At 36.2% G+C, this 21,572-nt stretch overlaps 1 protein-coding gene across 2 annotated transcripts in view; it reads left to right on the top strand.

Moving 5' to 3' along the window:
* GABRG2 (gamma-aminobutyric acid type A receptor subunit gamma2) overlaps window positions 1-13,094 on the top strand; it is a 77,616-nt gene extending 64,522 nt beyond the window's left edge. Inside the window, exons 7-10 of one of the 2 annotated variants that reach the window (XM_054568085.1) lie at window positions 3,984-4,136; window positions 6,285-6,490; window positions 8,926-8,949; window positions 10,477-13,094. In XM_054568085.1, coding sequence (XP_054424060.1) covers window positions 3,984-4,136; window positions 6,285-6,490; window positions 8,926-8,949; window positions 10,477-10,752 — 659 coding nt within the window. In that variant the 3' untranslated portion in view covers window positions 10,753-13,094. Of the gene's footprint in view, window positions 1-1,063; window positions 1,131-3,983; window positions 4,137-6,284; window positions 6,491-8,925; window positions 8,950-10,476 lie in introns of those variants that run through there. The other variant, XM_054568086.1, reaches the window with a different exon arrangement.
* Window positions 13,095-21,572: the final 8,478 nt, after the last annotated feature.

Raw genomic sequence — 21,572 nt, 5'->3', positions numbered from 1 at the left:
CCTTGCTGGGTAGAGCAGTCTTGGTTGCAGGGCTTTACTTTTCATGACTTGGAATATTTCTTGCCACTCCCTTCTGGCTTGCAGTGTTTCTGTTCAGAAGTCAGCTGCTAGCCGTATCAGGGCTCCCTTGTATGTTACTACCTCTTTCTCCCTTGCTGCCTTTAGGATTCTCTCTTTGTCTTTGCTATTTGCCATTTTAATTATGATGTGTCTTGGAGCGGGCCTCCTTGGGTTCCTCTTGAATGCAGCCCTCTGTGCTTTCTGGACTTGTGAGACTTTTCCTCTCCTCCAATTAGGGAAGTTTTCCATCATTACTTTTTCAAAGGTTTTCTTTCCCTTGTTCCTCTTCTTCTCCTTCTGGTATCCCTATTAGATGGATATTATTACGTTTCAGGTTTTCCTGCATTTCTCTAAATTCCTCTTCATTCTTTTTGAGTCTTTTTTCCATTTCTTGCTCTTTCTGGGAGCTTTTTTCTACTTTGTCCTTCAGCTCACTGATTCGATCCTCTGCTTCATCTAGCCTGCTTTTGATTCCTTCTACTGTGTTCTTCAATTCAGAAATTGTATTCTTCATTTCCTCTTGTCTCTTATTGATAGTTTCTATGTCCTTTTTCATGCTGATATAGTTTGCAGTAAGTTCCTCATAGTTTCCCTGTAGTTTTTCATAATTCTCTTTGAGCTCACTGTGCTCATTGAGCTTCCTTGGAACCATTGTTTTGAATTCAATATCTGATAGTTTACTTGCCTCTATTTCACTTAGTTCTCTCTGTGGGGATTCCTCCTTTCCTTTTGATTAGGGGTGTTTCCTTTTCTTCCCATTATTTGTGAGACGTCTTTTTTGCTTCTGCTTCTTAAACTGATCTGCCTTTTCACTACATTTAAATGGAGGAAGAATCATGAGACAGGAACAAAATGAAGTAGGCCCTTTTTTTTTTTTTTAACCATTCTGACAAGATGATTAGGAAGTTTAGAGATAATATATGCAAACCATTTAGTCCAGTGTCTGCACATAGTAGGGGCACATTACTGGTAACTAGAATGTAATTATTTTTTCTGATTTTAGATGTTGATTGGAGGGACAGACTTCGTTGTCATGGAACCTTCAAGTTTTTAAGAGGAAATCATTTCATGTATGAAATAGAGCTTAAATGTTCTAATAAATTTGAATTTTAAAGCTTTCATATGGTTTACATCACACTAAAGAAATAATAATTGGAGTTCATTGTTCACTGTTGTTGATAGTCTCCTCCTGAAATTAGGCATGAGATGCATACTAAATACAAAAAATAAACATTAATGGGTGTTATTAAAATTCTATGTCTTCTCTTTTCAATCATAGCCTTCCATCTAAACTGGCAGGGGTCGGGGGAAGCAAGGAACAAACTATTTATAAAATGCTATGACTTTAAATATTTATTTTAGAATTAGTCAGTAGAAAAATGAATTTGAAGTGGCTGAAACAACCACTTTTCACTGGGTTGACATTGAACTCTACGTGCTTGGGGAATCACTGATGTGGCACCTTTAGGGAATGTGGTTTCATAGGTGCCTCATTCCAAGAGCTTTTTTAAATACAAAAAAGCGATAAGGCCTTAGAGACAACACAGACATCAGGCTGTCACTGAGAAGCTGCTTTGCTTTTCCATGGTCCATCCCCAAATTTGAATCTCCATTCCGGTGGTAGAAAAGCTTTGGGTTTGCTGGTAAAGATGAAAGATGCTATGAAGCTATTATCTTAAAATAGAAGTTGATAGATTTAAAGGCTTTGGAAGTTTAGAATCTGACCTAAAGGGAAGAGGAGAATTGAATTGAGATAATTATCTTGTTAACTTGAGGCAAAATTAAAGTTCACCTTTAAGAGAGTAAGATCATTAATGCCAAAGTGTAGATTCTCATTCATTTATATGATAAGTAATAAAAAGTTACTAAAATTGTCCAGATTTAATGAAAATATTATAATTTGTCGTGTCATTTAACACGTTTAAAATTTGCAGAAAACTCTCAAGGACTTGGAAAATAGGGAGAAAAAGTACCTCCTGAATATGATCTTAAAACAAAACCTCTGTCCTTGTTTTCCTTAGCTTGCATATGCCTCTGGTATTAAGATCAGAGAAAGAGGAGAAAAAGAAAAAAAGAAAAAGGCAGCCATTAATAGGGATCATCTCAAATTACTTTACTCCTTACTCATAGCCTGTGTATGCTATATTCTAAATTAAAACAAAAGCAAGCACCAAACTAATTTATAAGATGTTTTGACATTAAATAGTTTCAGTCCAGATTAATCAACACAGAGACGGGCAACCTGAGGGAACTAATCAAAATCCAGTTAACATCAATAAGAAATGTGTACCTTCACGTTTTGAGAGAGTCACTAAATAACTGCTACTTATTGATCTCTGAGAAGGAATAGATGTTCCAATGGGGGCCAGATCCCCCAGTGCCCATGTCATTGTCGCTGCGCTCACCAGGCATCACTCGAAGAAGCAACAGTACATTAATTCATTGAAGAGCAATGTGAGGAGCTGCTCAGAGCCCCGCTTAGGAAACACTGCCAGGGAGAGCCCTGACTTTGGGAAGAGGAGCTGGGGAGGGCGTTCGGTCTCCGCAGCTTGGAAGGGTTTGGAGTAAAGCTTCAGAGTGGAAGGAAGAACTGGGCTGAGTAGTAATATCGCATCTCGCTAAGTTAACCTTCTCTGCACAAGGCTTCTAAAGCACCTTATTTTCAAATCAGATCTAAATCAGCCAAGTAAGTAGAGAAACATGGGCTTGAAGCCAAGTAATTAAAATGGAACACATGAATTGGATATCATTCTCCGTGCATTTTAGGACACATTATCATTTAGTAAAGGAAAAGAAGCAGTATTTGAAAACCATATTCTCTCATTTGTTCACCTCCCATTGCAAGAACAGAGTTTTTGAAATTGATGTTCTGTAAGAGTAGAAAGAAAACATAAATATATAATAACTGGGATATATCTCCAAAGTATATTTTCTAAATTCAAAAATTAAAATTCCCTAAAATTTCACTTGGAACCATACAAAATGAAGGACATGGAATTTTAAAAACAATGCATGAATCTGATTGTAAAAAATCAGAGACCTCAAATTGTGTCACATTAAATTATTCTCATGGTTATGTCTTGATTCCTTTATTACATAAGCTCTTTTTTTTAACCCAAATGTTCCAAAATACAGCCTCTTGATTTATTGTTTCTTTTTCTTTATGTTTAAATTTATGTGTATTCATTCATTTGATCATTTATTCAACAAATGTTATGAAACGTCTACTTAGAATCAAGTAGGATGCTAATTAGTAGTAGTGCAATGATGAGCTAAAATAGGCAGTTTGTGGACTCATGCAGATAAAAGTCTAAGTCGGGGAGACAGGCATTACAGACATAACCACACATATAAATGAGAAATTATGAATTTAAAAAACTATTACAAAGGAAAATCATATGATTCAATGAAACCTTGAGAAAAAATGTCTCACTATAGGAATTTCATTATAAAGTGAGTAAACAAGTTATTTACTAGTGTTAAGCACCAGCACCAGCATATTACTCTCTGGTTTGTATGGAGACAGGTTCTGAGAACAAGAGGAAATTGCTAACAAATCTTAGGATTCATTTTAGGCAAGAGAGGCATAGTGTAAAAACACTGTTCCTTCCTGCCCCAGAAAACAACAACAAAAACGTATATTGCGTGTACTAAACAGGGAAAAAGACACGATCAAAACTCACCTGAAAGAATGAGTTTTAGGGGACAATATGGTCAGAAATGTTTTCTTCTATCTAGTAGTCACTTTGCTCTAAAAGGACCAGACTTCAGTTTCATCTGGATTTTGCTTTCTGCTTTTTGTTTTGCATACCCCTGTACAGAACACTCTGTTGAAATGTGTGCAAGTCGGCTATATGCTTCTTTTTGCATGCTTTCCAGTGTTTGGTAAGGGGCCGCATGGGGCCATCTTTGTTCTGTTCCAGGGGATTACGTGGTCATGTGCGTCTACTTCGAGCTGAGCAGGAGAATGGGGTACTTCACCATCCAGACCTACATCCCCTGCACACTCATCGTTGTTCTATCCTGGGTGTCCTTCTGGATCAATAAGGATGCTGTTCCAGCCAGGACCTCTTTAGGTGAGACACATCCTTATTCCTTTTTCTAAGTTGATTTGCTTTTAATTCAGTCAGAAATTACACAGAAATGCAATTTTTTTATTTGAAAGAAAATTAGCGTACTAAAAATGAAAAATGATATTTAAAGTTTCCTAATTCTGTTCTAATAACCTTCATAAAATTTATTTCTAGGACATTATTAATAAATTTAAGGTAACCAGGGGTGGTGGGAACCCTCCTAATTCCATTAGATTTTTTTATTTTGGTCTCTGGGCAGTTTTATATGCTGGAGCAGCTCACACCAGCTTGTGAGAGCTGACCATTTATTTGTCCTTTCCCAATGATGTGTCCAGTGATGTCACACCGGCAGCTTGACATCAGGCAAGGGGACAGTATTAACACCACAGAAATAGATAAACACTAAAAATCACAGCCTTCCTATTTTCTAGAGTCATTTGTTATACCTTTACCGCTAGCACACCACTAGCTGTTGATTAATTCTAACATATATAATCATGACATTTGAAGATACATACATATTACTTGACTACTTACCCCAGACCCACTAAAAAAGATTATTTTTGGAAAAACACAATTACCTGTGAAATTTTGAGGACCCTCTCCCCACTTCTAAGATTATTTATAGTTTGCTTAATCTATTGTATCATGGGTGATATTTGTCTCAGATTTTCACATCTTTTCTCTCACACGAGGACAAAGGCACACAGAGGTTATAACAAACCACACGCTCACAGGGACATTGGAGTCTAGGTCCAGGAATACTTTTCATACCACATAAAATTCCCTAAAGGCTTAACTAAGAATAAAGCTACTGAAAAATGAATTATTAAACCATAACCTCTTTATCTGCTATGTGCAAATTAGAGCTGCATCTCCTGCTCAGCCCTTTCTAGAGAGGCAGTGTTGTGCCATAGTTACGAGCTGGCACTGGGAAGTCCAACAAGTTTGAATTCTAACCCAAAATGACAGTATGGCCTCAGAAATACCCTGTAATCTCTAAATCACAGTATCCTCACATGTAAAACATGGATCATTTCCTTCCTAGCTTATGGGGTTTTATAAGGTTAAATAAAGTACTCTGTGCAAAGTGCACAAACCATAGTAAGACCTCAGAAATGTTAGCAACTGTAGTCATTTTCTGACAAAATGATCTGTATCAAGCTACTAAAACTGAGGGCAAAAGCAATTACTGGGATAAAAATATTTTAAAGATATTATTTGCATATTGATCCTCTTCCAAACCTAATTTAGTCTCCCATCTGTTTCAAAATAAAGTTATTTTTATTTTTTATGTTCTATGTGGTACTTTATGTTACAAGTCCTATTCAACAATTATAATGTCTAATGCTACATGCTGAAACAAGCCCAAAATATGTTGAGCTTATTACTTTAGGACAATTAATTGTTACCATGAGTAGAGTGTGTTGCATGACATGCTATGTCTGTCTCTCACATCAACATGTAAATATCACTTTTATTCCCAGTATAGTGCTTAGCACGTAGCTGGTAGCTCAATGATTTTTTGAGTAACGTATGTGTACTTATGAATAAATGGAACAAATGGATTGATACATTCCAATTTATCCATCCCACAAATATTTCAAGGAAAAGGTTTAATGTCAATTTCTTCTCTTGAAGTCCAGATTCCTGCTGGTTAGAATCACTCTTACGGCCATTCTCATAGCTCATTTTAACTACTCATTAATGAGTACTCTCTGGCAGAGACAATGGTGGGAGAAGGGATCGAGGTGAGTGAGCTGAGGAGTGAGGAATGAGGGAGAGACCCCTGAGCAAATAGCAGGTATGTGCTCCTGTTTGTTGATCATGGACGAGAAGGTGACTTTAAGTCAGGCATGTTGAATAGGACCCCATGCCTTTTCTACTCTCCGCAACGATAGCATACAGAAGTTGTGATGATTTAGAAAATTATCACATTTTTTAGAGTTAAAGAAGCAGAGGTACTGCAAGATTAAGTGACATTTAAGAGGCAATAAATATTGGTGGCCATAGTGAAGGATTTCAATTGTACTTCCTTTCCCATTACTGATGTTGCTTACCAAAAGTCACAAAACAAGTTTAGCCTCAGTAGTGACTGTTACTCAATCTGTTGATGTGGTCACATGATTGTTTTACTGTGTCCCCCTTCAGGTATCACAACTGTCCTGACAATGACGACTCTCAGCACCATTGCCCGGAAGTCACTCCCCAAGGTCTCCTATGTCACAGCAATGGATCTCTTTGTATCGGTCTGCTTCATATTTGTCTTCTCTGCTTTGGTGGAGTATGGTACCCTGCATTATTTTGTCAGTAACCGGAAACCAAGCAAGGACAAAGACAAAAAGAAGAAAAACCCTGTATGTATCATTTCCCACTGGGACCACTGAAATTTTCATGCAGAAAGACCAACTGACTTTGTTTTGGTTTGGTTTTGCTTAGCCTATCTGCAGGTTAAGCCCTAACACTCTGGACTCCAAAATGAAAAGTGAATGTGTGAGTTTGACCAGGATATAAGGTTTCATTGAAAAAGACCAAATTCACTAAGGCAGACTCTTGCTCTCTTCATTTCACAGGGAGTATAACCATTGCTAAGAAATGCACCTCTTTGCTAGCTGCTGTTATGCTAGGTTTCATTGATTTTCATCTCTCACCTCTTTGCTATAATATTTTTAAATTATTGATATTTTAAGTTAATTTTTTAAAGGTTTTATTTATTTACTTGTAGAGAGAAGGGAAGGGAGGGAGAAACAGAGAGAGAGAAATATCAATGTGTGAGAGATACATTGATTGGTTGCCTCTTGCACGCCCCCAACTGGGGACCTAGCTGGCAGTCCAGGCATGTGCTGTGATTGACAATTGAACCAGTGACCTTTGGGTTCACAGACCAGCGCCCAATCCAATGAGTCACACCAGCCAGGGCTAAATTAAAATTTTTATCCAAAGCTTCCTACTAAGAAGCCACAAGATTCTTGAAAGTTCAAGGATCACCACACTTTTGCAAATAGTTTAATGTGTGTATGCACATGTGTGTGTGTGTGTACTGCACACCAGGGGATTTCTACTGGTTTTATATTCAATTTACCTTTTTTTGTTTTAAAAGAAATATCTCATCCATTGTCGGGCAAGTTATTTAGCTTCCTTATGTCATTGTTTTCTAGTATATAAAACGGATATTATAAAAAAACACGTATCTTGTGGGGCTGCTGTGAGAAATAGGTGTGTTAATAGAGGTAAAAAGCATTACATAGCACCTTGCACATGAACGTTCTCATCATCACAAGTTGACGATGACGGTTGATGCTGATGATTTATGAAATCAAATCAACCTGGATTGATTTCAGTGATTTGGAAACAGGGAGAATAACTTCTCCTTGTTATCAAACTTTAAATAGAGATGATGAAGCACAAATTTTTGAATGCCTAAAGCCATTGTCTTTTATTATTAATTTTGAAGAGAGCATGCAGCTACCCATTTACCCACCTAAATACAATGTCTGGCTCGAAGGAGGCCCTGTGAAATATAAGGTCCATTTCCTCCCAAGTCAGAGGCAAAGGAATTCACTGAATTTATAACCTTTCCTGGTCTTCTGCTCTAAGGGCCCTACGGACAATGATAGTGGCCAGCTATCTGACCCGTCGGCTTTTGGGGGGCTGAGGAAATTTCCAATGAGGAAATCTAGCTGATTCTAGGTTGTATCTTGATGCATCTCTGGGAATGGCAGTGAAGTTCTCTAAATGGCATATCCTTGTTTGAATATAAGAATTAATAGCAGGTGAAAGAAGCACAATTATTCTTGATGATGGATTAAAAAAAATAAATGCTTCTCTTTAACTTCCCAAAAGTTCATTATGCTTTATGCAGTCCTTTCCTTCCCTGTCTGTTTTAGCCTCTCTTTGTCTTCATATTTTCTCTCTCTTTTAGTTTCCTTTTTGTGTTGGTGTTTTTGTTTCTTCCTCTCCTTCACTTTCCGTTTCATTTCCCCCCAAGAAGATGGTTCTATTGGTACTCAGCATTGTTACCTGCTAACAGTAACAAGGACGAGGTGTTTACAAACACAAGTCTGAAGAGTTCTTTTTTACCTCTTTCTTTTCTTTTCCTTCTTTCTCTTCTTCTTCTTCTTATTTTTCTTCTTTTCTCTCTCTCTCCTACCCCCATCTTTCTCCTTTGGAAAAAGTACCTTGGCCCTCTCTAATGGCTAGGTCATTGCAGAGTGCATTTTGTTGCAGAAATAGAGACACATGGTTCCTTCTTCCAAGGTTATGAAGATGACAGAAGAAGAAAAGAAAGCAGAAAAGAAAAGCAATTAAAGAAACTGAGAAACCAAAGTTATTTGAGAATTTCATGCATTTCCTTTTTTCAGTCAATTATGTGATTTATCAGAACACGCAAGAGCCTGAGGTGTGAATGAGATACTAAATTTTCACTTTTCCTTTTAATTTGTTTTTTGGTTCATTATATCAGGATTCACCTATTAAGGCCTTCTTAATGATAATTAGAAAATAAAATAATAGAAAGATTCCTCACAAATGAACAATACTGGCCTTTGCAGTTAGATAACTATAGACTAATTTACTGAAGATTTTACTAGCAACCACCAAATTCTCTTTTCCAACTTTAGGCATATACTTTGTTCCATGTTCAGAATGGTCATTCTGTGTTTATAATTTCAGTTCATTTTACTTACTATGTTTTCAAAATGCATTTTTAATTTATCTTATTTTGTCTCTTTTTTCTTTTTTTCCTTCTTTTAATAAAAAAATGCAATTCTCTTTTCTGTCTACAAACCCAAAGCTTCTTCGGATGTTTTCCTTCAAGGTATAATGTTTTTGGAATGGAAATTCACTGCATGCAACTGCTGAATTTAAGTATTAACGCTTACATGGTGGTTTTTATTTTTTTATGAGTAGACATTTAAGCATTCTACTAAAAATGACACATTTAAGATGAGAAAGTTTTATAAATTTGTAGAGTTGATTCAGCAACCCTACATTAATTCACAGAGGTTTTGACCTTTCATGAAGCTAAAAAGCTGTAAGCACTATGAGATGTCATTAGTCAAAAGGCTTCCTTAAACATCAAAGCCAAATCTTACCCTCTCTTCTCAAATGAAAATTAAATCCTATTTCACTACCTGCATTTACCGTACACCGCATATAACCTATATGCCCTTAAAATTTAACTCTGGAAGTCCTAATGCAAAACAAGATTGCTTTTCGATAAATAAATTTAATAATCTCTATCTGTCCAAATTTCACCTGTCAGTTCTGTAAAAATAATACTATCTTTAAAATGCTTTAGTTAAAACACCCATCCCCTCTTTCCAGGATGAGCCAGGAGCCTTTGGCTCTGTCGCGCAATGTTACAAGATTTCTATACCCAGCTGAATTCTGACAGCTGAGTCAGAGACACTGGGATTTGTATTTATAGTATCCTAAAACTAACTTATCCAAATTAACATGAAAAGGACCACTGAGTCTTATAGGAATTTTATATAATTTTCCCTGAAGAAAAACTCACATGAAAAAGGCTCAATGTCACTAACCATCAGAGAGATGCAAATTAAAACCACAATGAGGTATCAAAAAAAAAAAAAAGAGAGAGAGAGAGCAAGAGAGAAACTTTGATTAGCATTCAGTTAATTGGTACTGGTTTCTTCTTCAATACTAAGTAATGATGGACAGGCAGTAACATTTTTTTCTGAATTTTCACTCACAGGCAGGTAAACATTGCTGACATGCTGAAGCTTCTAGATGGTGACTGTTACCCAAAGTAGCATATTCCTTTAAAACATAAGCCATACTATTGTGGTATAAACTCAGGAAACTTCTATATTTATATATATTTTAACATTTTATACTAAACTCACTTAAGACCCTTGCTCAGTATAATGGGGTTGACTATTTGTCTATAGGTAAGCATGACACAAAATTTGATTTCAAAATTGATGCATTTTTATTTCTCTGTTCTACTCACATGCAAAACCATTAAATGCCTTCATGTAACCAACCTCCCATCTAATATTTACTAGAATAAGATTCCATGTAGCTGTTTGATTTCAATCTTTAAACTTTGAGTTCTTTTGGTGTTTAATCTTCCTGCTCTAGCTATTAGCTTGGTGGTATTATTTTCAGCCGCACTGCTTATTAAGCGCAAAATTTGAGATCTGCCAATGTCCTCTCTTCCTAATTTCAATTTCACCATTGTAGATCACACTGTCATAGCAATTTCCTGAGTACTCATTTTCAGATTCATCATTCACATTGGTAACATTGTGGAGAAATAGTCTAGGATTTATCCAGTGTGATGGACTCTGATCCCTCTTTGTCCTCACCCTTGTCTCAGGCCCCTACTATTGATATTCGCCCAAGATCAGCAACCATTCAAATGAACAATGCCACTCACCTTCAGGAGAGAGATGAAGAATATGGGTATGAGTGTCTGGATGGCAAGGACTGCGCCAGCTTTTTCTGCTGCTTCGAAGACTGCCGAACGGGAGCCTGGAGGCACGGGAGGATACACATCCGCATCGCCAAAATGGACTCCTATGCGCGGATCTTCTTCCCCACCGCCTTCTGCTTGTTCAACCTGGTTTATTGGGTCTCCTACCTTTACCTGTGAAGAAGTATTGGTTTTATTGATATGGGTCTTATTCTTCACTAAATGTCATGGAAAGAAGTTGTCCTTTCTAAGTCCACTTCAATAATCCTTTGTGTGGTTTATAAGGATCTGAATTTGTTTCTATGTTCTAACCTGGTAAACTGTATTAATGTCATGTTGTTTGTGCCCAACTCTCTTTCGGTAAGTGTCACTTAAACTATAATGTTCTGTGTTGCAAACCTGCAGGGCAAAGTGAAGTTAGAGAAAGAACATTGAAACCAAGCAACATATTTCCAGCTACAGAACTGAAATAGTAAAAGCAATGACTATTTATGGTGGTGGTGTCCTTATTCAATTCAAAATATAATTAGATAAAAAACATCCCAAACTGTACTGTAAGTTCACTTGGGGTCAAGTTGTGGTAAATTTGATCCTAATAGAATAGCTCCCTCATTTGAGACAAATCACAACTCATTTTAAACATAAGAACCTAGGCAAGAAATCAATTTACCTCTATCTCAAGATAGAAAATTTCCTCCACATCACATGTACAATGATGTAAATATTTCAATAACATAGAATGCTTCAAGTTTAATGCATGCATCTCTTTAGAGCCAAAATAAATGGATTAAACTTATCATCATAAAGTACTGTCTTATTTTTTTGTGTCTTTGGGCAATAAAAGAATCATGAGTGTAATTATAAGGATTTGGGATTGGAACTGGGAAATTTTTCACCATTTTTTCCCTCATGCATGAAGATTGAAACAGCTTATTTTTTTCCCTTGTATAACATATTAAAACACTCTAAGTAAAATATAGACTGAATATTCAACATCTGCTGCTTCTAAATACACCCAATTTCATAGAGTATGAAGTGATTTTATGTGCTTGCCGCTGTTTTTTTCTTCCTTTTAGGACTATAGACATTAACAGAACTTAGTTTCCATCTCAAGACCTGCTTCTAGTGATTGTGAGTGCCTTGTGGCCAGTATCCTTGTCATTTCCTTGTTGGGTCCTCAGCATCTTGCATAGTGCCTGGCACACAGTTGGTGCTTAACAAGTATCATTTGAAGTGAACCGGTCCCATGTGCTTCCAGTTGATAGCTCTGTGCTGGCCATGGAACCAGTGACTCATCTTTTCACATCGGCATTGTCAAGTGATATTTGATCTTGTAGAGATAAATGGAAGGATCCAGAGAAATCTGACTATTCATATTCATTCTCAAAAATTTATTTTAGTAAATATTCATGTCCTATATAAATATGTCCTATATTTGTATACAAAAAATGAGTCTACTAGGGAATAAAGTTTGTGTATTATTTTTCCATGTTCAGGGGTGAGTCAGCCATGATCCATAGGCTTGAGGATCCATTACAGCCATAAGCAAGTTTCATACCTGACTAGTGTTCAGAATATAGTATTCTAAACTCTGTGAAATTTTTTAAAAAATGTACTGAAGATTGAATTTAAACAATGAAATAACAAATGAGTGACTTACAAGGAGGTTGAGTCTATGCCTGTGGTTTCATTCAACAAGGTTGTAATCACACGAGGCAGTTGTCCCTGCCTTCAAACCATCATGAGTGGAGCTTCATCTCTGCGTGCTCATCCTCAACCCTTATTTTTCCAAATTAGAACCTTTTGTCAGTTCTTCTTTATGGCACTCAGTGCTATGAGTCAGAATTCAATCACAGCTAGCAACCTTTGTAGGTAACCTGGACAGAGTAGAAAAGAAGAGATGGGGACTTAATAAAAATCCATGTTAAGTCATCATCAAATCATCTGGGTGAATCTTGAAACACATTTAGCTGCCAATTTTACAAACTTTTAATATATCAGTGCTCTAGTGTACAACCTCAAACACATGTAAATAGAATCAATTATTTTCTTGTTTTGAATTGTTAACTTATTAAATGTTGACTCTTTGGGAGAGGTGTTGGCAAATTTTCAACGGTGAGAAACATGCTATTATTGTTGACTTGAAATGTATTCCATAATGGGGATATTCAAACAAGCTAGCTTTCCAATGTGTGCATAGTATGGGTGATATGAATATCTATTATATATGATCTAATTCTCAATTTTCAGCTGTTCCCTGTCTATGTATTTGAAAACCTTTTCACAAAGGGAATTGCCTACTATGTGGACTTTTACAATAAAAATGCTGCATCCTAATCCAAGGTGACATCCCAGTGGTCTGGTTGGTCTGGTTGGACTTGTCTTAAAGATTGTGACCTCTCTTTCCTGACCCATTCCCTCACACGGCCTTCCCTCTGTGCGAATTTTATGTGTGAGCATTTGTGATCATATTGTGCATCACGATGCTCCTCACTTCAAAAGAATGAAGAGGGGCATTTGGGATGTGGGGCGGCGATGGCAGGTAGAAATGTCATGAAGTAATAAAGCTCATGCCTTCTGTACCTCAAAACTTGTGGTGTGGTTAAGACTATGGATGAAATGTCAGACATAATCGGGGTCTCTACACTGCATTTACCAGTTGTTTGACAATTGTCACTTCAGCCTTAATTAGCCTCCATTTTACCAGCTATAAATTAGGTATGACAATGCCACCTCATGTAGTGACACTCAGCAAAGGGACGAAGGCCCCCTCCTTCACTTCCAGTGCCGACAGTGCCCTGCTGACCACGAGTTTCCATCAATCAGCTTTCTTGAAGGAATCCAGCCTTAATGTGACTGTGTCACAATGTTTCATTTTTAAAGACTATTTGCACAGCAAACCTTTAAAATCTAGGTTGAAAATCCAAGTCCACTGTTGAAAAAATTCTCACACATTAGATTAGTTACCCTTGAAACTTAAAAACATAGGGAGCCGTGCTCCAGAATCCGTGTCATGTTTTCTCGAAGTCCTTTGAAATTTTCAAAAGAAAAATGTAGCTTAGTCCTGTACAAGCACGGCCGCCCTAACCTTCCTCTGCGTGTCATTCTTGTGGCCCCTCACGGCTTCCTGCATCCAATTTAAACATCTATTTCTCACCTTCCAGACGTGTATAAAAACAGTTTTCAACTAGGTTTTTTTGGTTCTCTAACTCAGGGTTCCCCAACCTCTGGGCCGCAGACTGCTGGGCTGAGGCTGGCAGGAACCGCGCGGCACAGCAGGAGGTGCGCTTGAACACAGTGCGCTTGACTCATCTTGAAACCACCCCCACCATCCTGGTCTGTGGAACAACTGCCTTCCACAAAGCTGGTCCCTGGTGCCAGAAAGGTTGGGGACCGCACTCTGACTAATGCCCTTATCTTTAGCTGGGTGGGTTCTCATTGTATGGCCTTCACCTTCTCCCTCTTTTTGCTAAGTCACAGTATTATTCTGACAAGCAGAAACATTATTTTGTCTGCGCTGAAGGTCAAATTAAATAAACCAAATGAAGCGGTCTTTGGGGATTATGTCAAAAATTGCTATCTCTGTGCTTTGTCACTATGGATTTTTGTCAGATGTGTAGACCAACAGCTCTGCTATATTATTTTAATGCTCATTGAGTTTCCAAAGGTCACACAGCCAGTTAATGGCAAACCTAGAAAAGCCACCTGAACATCGTTCTTTCTAGTGAACCTCAGTGTTTCAGGACTTGGAAGTAAAATTCTGAAACACTTTATCTTCCTGATAATGTTTTAGGATTTGCCGAACTTGAGGATGGCTTCTTTCTTTGATCTGGATCTCATTTTAATTATTTTAATTTAAATGAGGGAATTTTAGGATATCTAGCGATATAGATAAATTAATAGATTTTGCATTTTGTTTACTCTCTAATATAATAACCCATCAACATTTAATAGTATCTACTGCTTTCAAAACTCTATTTGAAAGAAGGAATCTCTAATTATCTGCAAACCTGCAGAACCCGAGTTAGCCTTTGTCCTCCAGGGACTGGGGCATTAGGCAATCACACAGTTTCCTTTGGCCAGTCTGTAGGCTCAGTTGTAATTTCCGTTTGCCATATTTGGGAGAGTGAAGAAAAGTTTTCCCCTGTTATTGTTTGTGTAACAAAATGAAAGAGAAGAGGGCTTTTGCCCTCTATTGTCAACGTTCAAATCCCAACGCTGTTAAGACTTAGTACCCAACTTTATTCTCCCTCAGTTTCTTCATCTGAAAAATGGGGATAATGATGGTTCATAACTCATAGTTTTACTGAAAGGAATAATTGTGTTAATACTAAGGGAGAATTGGATGGCAATCATTTTTTTTCATAAAGATATGAAGTGCCAGAAAGGAAAGGGCACAGAAATCATAGTATACCTTGTTTAATAATAATTATTCATGAAGTTAATTGTTACATTTTTCCACTTTGTATGAATGCATTTCAATAAACATCTTTATTGACAACATTTTCTACTTGGGAAATTCATGTACATAAAGAAAATTATAGAGCTAAGTATCTATTTCCAAGTGGAACAGTGTACCATTTAAATCACTGTATGTGATATATATGAAGATACAAAGGTTGATATTTTTAAAAAGTAAAAACTATGATTTCCCTTAAAAATATAGAAATGTCTCATTGAATTACTAACTAAATAAATGTAAATAACATTATGAATAAATGTGGAGTTCTATTTTAATATAGCATTTTTGTAATGTAACTAAGCCAATAAATTATTTTGTAGCTAAGTTTACAAAATCATTAATGAAATGAACACTAGGATGCTTAATTATTATTGAAGCCTCTTCCCATAAAAAAAAGAAATAATGTCACTAGACTAGAGATAGATAATTCAAGTCACTTCTGGGGATTTTCCTAAATATCCCTGTCTTGGGAGACTCAGTCTCTCACAAGCAGAGGAGATCGGGCGCGTTCAGGGTGGTATGGCTGTAGACTCTCATATGCAAATGAAGGTATTTGGTCACTTCTCCTTCTGACATATCTTAATTCTATCACTCCTCTGTTAATTTAGTATGGTATTATTGTGTTTTATTATTGATCACTATCTAACATTCAGACCCGCCTTACTCTTTCATATCCTCACACAGCCATCTTCACTCAGTTCTCCTATTTTCTCCTTGAATCCTCTCCAAAAGAGCGCCATATTCCTAGGATGCCTTTCTCTGCTCAACATGCTAAAGAGTCACTCACTCATTAAAGATTCTACCTGGTCCATGAAGACTTCCCAGTTTCACTGGAGTCCAACAGGCTATTTTCTTTACCTCTTCTACTACTTGATGTGATTTTTGAATAGCCTAATCCTAATGTTTACCTCAGCCAAATACTTACATTCATCCAATCATCTTAGTAAACATATTTTAAATGAACAATTCCATGACAAGAATATGATATAAATAATTCACTATCTATTTGCATCATAAGAATCTTCTGTGTATCTCCTGACTTTATAAATTTGCCTCATAACTCTTTCTGCTACGTATATTTTTTTATGGGCCTGGAGATAAGCCCCTAATCAAAGAAGTTTTGGTTAAGCATCTATAAATTCAATTCAGTATGAAGCTTTCTGTAAACACATATTGCAACCCTCACATTGGTCATTATAAGTGCAGGACAAAACGCATTTTAGGGCATTTTCTGCTCCAATGGAGGAGTCAGCTAAGAATACAAGTAACTACAATAGAGCTGCATAAAAATAATTGTAGGTGGAAGAAATCATTCTTCTCACTGTGGCTGCAACCAAAAAGTATTTTTTTCTGGCATACAAAGCATTCTGCCACATAAGAAGAATTATCATTCTTGCTTTAAGATTTTCTTTCTGATTGTTAATGAAAACTTCGCAGAAAAATTTAGAAACATAAAAAAGCATGAAGAAAAGATATCATCCTTTATCCACTAGTGGGACTGAACAAATAAAAGCATCATTATCTTTTTCTCCTTTTTTCTTTTTTTCTCTATATATTTACAATATATAGATACATAGATAGAGGTATAGGTATAGATAGAAATCTATTCGGAATACTAGAGATCTATATATTTTATACCATGCAGTCTGTTCAACATGAATAACTTTCCAGGTGGCCTTTATAACAGTCCGGCAAATGCCTCCTGAAAACTTCTTTCTGAAAGTTAATGCGGGTTAATAGCCATGACCTTCTGGTGAGCCCCATGCAAGGTGCCAAGTCAGTCAATGATCTGCCGTCAAAGGCAGCCTGGAGCAGTTTTAACAAAGGGTGGACTTTCTGAGCCAATATTTCTCATCGGTTAGGTTTAAAAAGAAACAAGGCTTCTGAGTCAGTCAAAGCCCAAGGGTACAATTCTGTACTGGGTTTAAGACTAAAAATAGCAAAGTCAAGAGTGCTGTTTTTGTAAGCAAAATGAATATGGGGACAATTAAAACTTAACTGCTACAACTTAACTTGAAATGACTATGGCTGGACCATTTGGAGAACAGAGCAGCTCAGTAGACACTCTGAATACAGTGTCCAATAGGATACAAGACCATGACTTCTTTATTGAATAGCCCCTGTTGCTTACAATTCCAAGGAGGAACTAGTCCTCATTAAGATTTAAACTCTGTTGAACAGACGAGTAGGGCAATTCTACTTGGTACTTAAATTTAGTTCCTTTCCTCTTCTCAGACTCTAGTGACTCTATCTCTCCCTGTTCACTTTCTTTTCCCCACTCCCCAAAAAATCTTATGCTTTTATAAGGTAATGACTATGTGATTCCACCCAATTAGGTATATTGAATACCTCCCATATGCTAAGCACTGCACTAAGCCTTAGAAATATTATGGTAAAAACTATTGGTACAGGCCTTGTCCTTAGAGAGTTTACAACATAATGCTGAAAAGCACCAGGTTGGAAATTCAGTAGGTGGTGAGAATCATTGCTGCGTAAGTAAAGATGTGATCACAAAATAGTTAACCCCCCAATCCTAAGTATATGGGGAAGTTGCCTTAAACTGGTATTCCTTCATTAGTTTTAATATATTTGTATCTTATAAATGAAAAAGGAGCTTAGAAAGTAGTAGGTTATTGGGTTTCCCTAGAATGATACATTGTTTTATTTTTAAAAATCACTCTAATATAATGATTTATGACATTTCTTAAAGACATGAAGAAGTATGTTACTCAAGAGGGATTCCTACAATGGGGTTTTGAGTAGGGAAGGGAGATTAGGCTCAATTACAAATAGAGGACAAATGGGGATTTACAGCAAAGAGCCTGGTGGGGGTCAGTGGATGCAAAAGTACAAGGGGAAACGTCAAGGCCAGCGGGATTTTTGCCAGACTGACTCAACAGGATTGTTGCTGAGACTGGAAAAGGCAGAGATGAGCACAGATGTCTACAGGTTGGTCCCAGCTGAGCGAAAGGCCCGGAAGGGTCTGATGAAAGTTTGGTCAAGAAGAGAATTTTGTCAATATCTAATACAGTATTGAACTCCTTTTTCTTTCAAAAATGTCTTCTCTGGAGTATATATGAAGTTATACAGCCAATGGGCATGTCTTTTGGTTTTCAGGCATGGTGACTTTCACTTAGGAAATAAGCCATAGAGAGCCCTGAAGTGCTCTGGAAAGTGTTTTATATCAAGTTGTTGACCTCCCTGGCTGGGCCCTGGGGAACTGGTCACCATGACTCGGGTAAATGAAGTCCCGCAGCTCCCCCGACAGCTGGGGCTTTCAGGTTTGGGTTGACTTAGGGCAGGAAATCATTTTACATTACAAACTAACGCATACAAATGAACCCCACATTATATAATGGCAAAAAACTATGCTATCTAAAATTCAGTAGGGAGTTAGAATTATTAAATTAAGAAGCAAAGATTTGATCACAAAATCCTTACCCTTCCCCAAATTTGCAAAATGGATACATGATATGTATCACATATACACATAATTTCCTATAAAGTTTCTCCATTCTAAGCTTTCTTATAAAGCTCCTTATGGTTTTCATGTAAAGCCATAAGATTCTTAAAAGTGGGCGCTATGATTTTCACCTCTGAATATTTGTTGCCTAGCAAAGTACTTTTCCATAATAGGCACTTGAGAGGTGAAGAGTTTTCAAAATAAAATCTGTGAAACAAATGCTACTTACTATTCTTTGTGAAATGATCACTTAAAGTACTCGTGATATTTTTGATTTTTGAAACAGGTCATTCAGAATGAATATATATATACTCATATTTATATGAGTATATATATAGTGGAGATAGGTATATAAGTATATATATAAATATATATTTTTTATTTACATATCTCCACAATCTTCCAAGACACACCTCCTATAACCCTTTTCTCAGAAGAGTACACTAACTTGAATGAAATCAAAAGCAATCTTCAGATTTTAATCTCAGACCAAAATCAAAGTCACCATCTACCAACAGACACAATAAAATTTCAGGAAACATAATGAGGTTTGTTATTTATTGGTTATGTATCAATGACAACCAGTAGACTAAATAAGTTTGGGGGATAGTTTTTTAAAAAATGTCCTTAAATTAAATTTTTCCAGGAAGAATCTGTCCAACAAAGGGTATGACTGGAAATGCTTTCCTTTCTGATAAGTTAACTATTCCTTATAATTGTCTCAATTAACTTTATTAAGTGATCATCTAACCAATTTTGTGTGCCTCTTGTTTTTCATACATAATATTCTAATATCTAATCAGAAGTAGGAAAATAAAGAGATGACTATTGTTGTGGTTATTTTGTGTAACTTCCATATCATTCAAGGGGTTATTTTGACTACATCACACACTTTATATAAAATATAAGAAATAGCTCATCTTTATGTCTTCTGAATGAATGACAGGAAGAACAAGATGAATAGCAAGTTAAAGTAAATAGCACGTGGGGAAAAGGATGCAGATAATTAATAATTTCCTGACTATAGATATATTAATGTGAGGAATAATCTAACTAGAATTCTAAATGTAATAATTCTGTCATATTGTGATTTGATTTTTTTAAATTAAAATTTACATGAGCCTTTGTATCACCACTTGTATTTGTATATTTATAGAAAATACCCCACAGTTTTTCAAAATGTTCTGTTGTTTATGACATGAAGCTTAATCACAGTATGCTGCTCATAGATGGTACTCAATGAATGCCTGCTTTAGTGACAATAATAATGACAAAACTTTACATACCAAGACAAAAGTGTCCTTATATATTTTGATATACATTGTTGTTATACAGTTTACTTCATAGACTTTGATAGTTTAGATCTTTGCACATTCCCAGACTATTTCATTTTTCCCCTAACAAATTATCCCTTGTGAAGCTTTGTGTTATATAATTTATAAAAAATTTAAGAAGTTCTCCAAAGAAGAAAAGATATCTTAGTCAAGATAAAAAAGGTGCTAACTATAAAGTAAGCAAGTGATAAACTGGATTATATCAAAAACTTTTTTTTCAAAAGACACAATTAAGGAAGCAATCTACAGAGAAGCTAGTAGTTATTTACAATATATATGTATGACCAAGGACTTGTTTGAATTCTAAACAGAGGTCAAAAAAATCAATAAGAGAACACAACCCAGTAAAAAATGGGCAAAAAGTGAACAGGCTCTTCACAAATGAGGATATCCAAATAATATTATACAGTTCTTACTGGATTGTAAATGAAAACTATAATACCACATAACTATACATCTGCTGAAACAGGTTAAAAAAAAAGACAAAAAAAAAAAAAGATTCAAGTGTTGCCCAGTATGGATCAACGCAAACTCCCACACTCTGTTTGTGGACGTGTAAATTGCAAAATACTTTGTAAAACTGTTTAAAGAATCTACTAAAGATAGACTGTACATAACCAAGTGACCCAGCAATTCTGCTCTTAAAATCATTAACATGTTCACCAAAACAAAATGGTTACAAGAATATTCATCAGAGAACCAGTTTTTAATAACTTGTATCTGAAAACCACTCAAGTATCTATCAGCTACAGAATGGATAAAAAAAAATTGTAGTATATTCTCACAATAGCATATTCTACCCTGTAGAATTCACAGCAATCAGATAAACTACAAGCAATAATCCATGATATAGAGCAAAATGACAAACCCAAAAGAGAGTATCAGTGAGATTCAATTTATATAAAATTCAAAAAGAATCAAAACTAATCTATGGTACAGAAGCAGGGAGAGTCCTTCTGAGTGTGTGTTGGGGCGGGGGTTGGGGGGGGTGGGAGGAGAGGATTCCTGGGCCCTGAGAGGCTTCTGGGACACTGACGATGTGGTCTCATGGTCAGGATGCTGGGAACATGGGTAGGTCACTGTGTAAAAATTATTTTGTGAGTGAGCTCTTCAGTATACACACGCACATGCACACACACACACACACACACATATTTTATTTTTCAAAATAACTTTAAGGGATATATACATATACTCACGCACACATTTTCTATATTCATTTATGTCTGTCTGCAAACACTATCAATCTGCCATGAAAACAAAATACACCCTTTGGCTGTGAAGCCATGGGCACAATAAAAAGGATGTTGATAGAAAATCAAATCCATTTTAGTCTAGTTCTGTTTTTGCAACTAACCAGCGTTGTGAACTCAGGGGAAAAAAATAGCAGGTTCAGAATTTTTTCAAGAGGGATTTGGACCCCTTTAACTACAGATTTATCTTTTTTATTATCTTATATAAGCTCTGTATAAAATTTCACATGAACATCCAAGCCTTTGAAAAAAAGTAAAGAGAATGTATATAGTTTGTTGAGTATCAGTAGACCCATTGTTATGTTTATTTAGGTTTATACTAATTCACTTTACAAAGTGCATTTTGTAGGTTGATCACAAGTTTTAATGATGCAATTGCAAGTAAAAGAAATTAAAATAATATTTTAGTAGTTGGAAGGTATTCTGTAAGGAGTATAAATAATCCAATTGTGAAAAATATATGTATGTGTGTGTATATATTCATTCAT

The sequence above is a fragment of the Pteronotus mesoamericanus genome, unplaced genomic scaffold, assembly GCF_021234165.1.
Source record: "Pteronotus mesoamericanus isolate MK-2021 breed Mesoamerican mustached bat unplaced genomic scaffold, CSHL_Meso_final contig_2, whole genome shotgun sequence".
Taxonomy (NCBI): Eukaryota; Metazoa; Chordata; class Mammalia; order Chiroptera; family Mormoopidae; genus Pteronotus; species Pteronotus mesoamericanus.
Note: the sequence above shows the minus strand (reverse complement) of the source record. Positions and strands in the feature narration are given on the sequence as shown.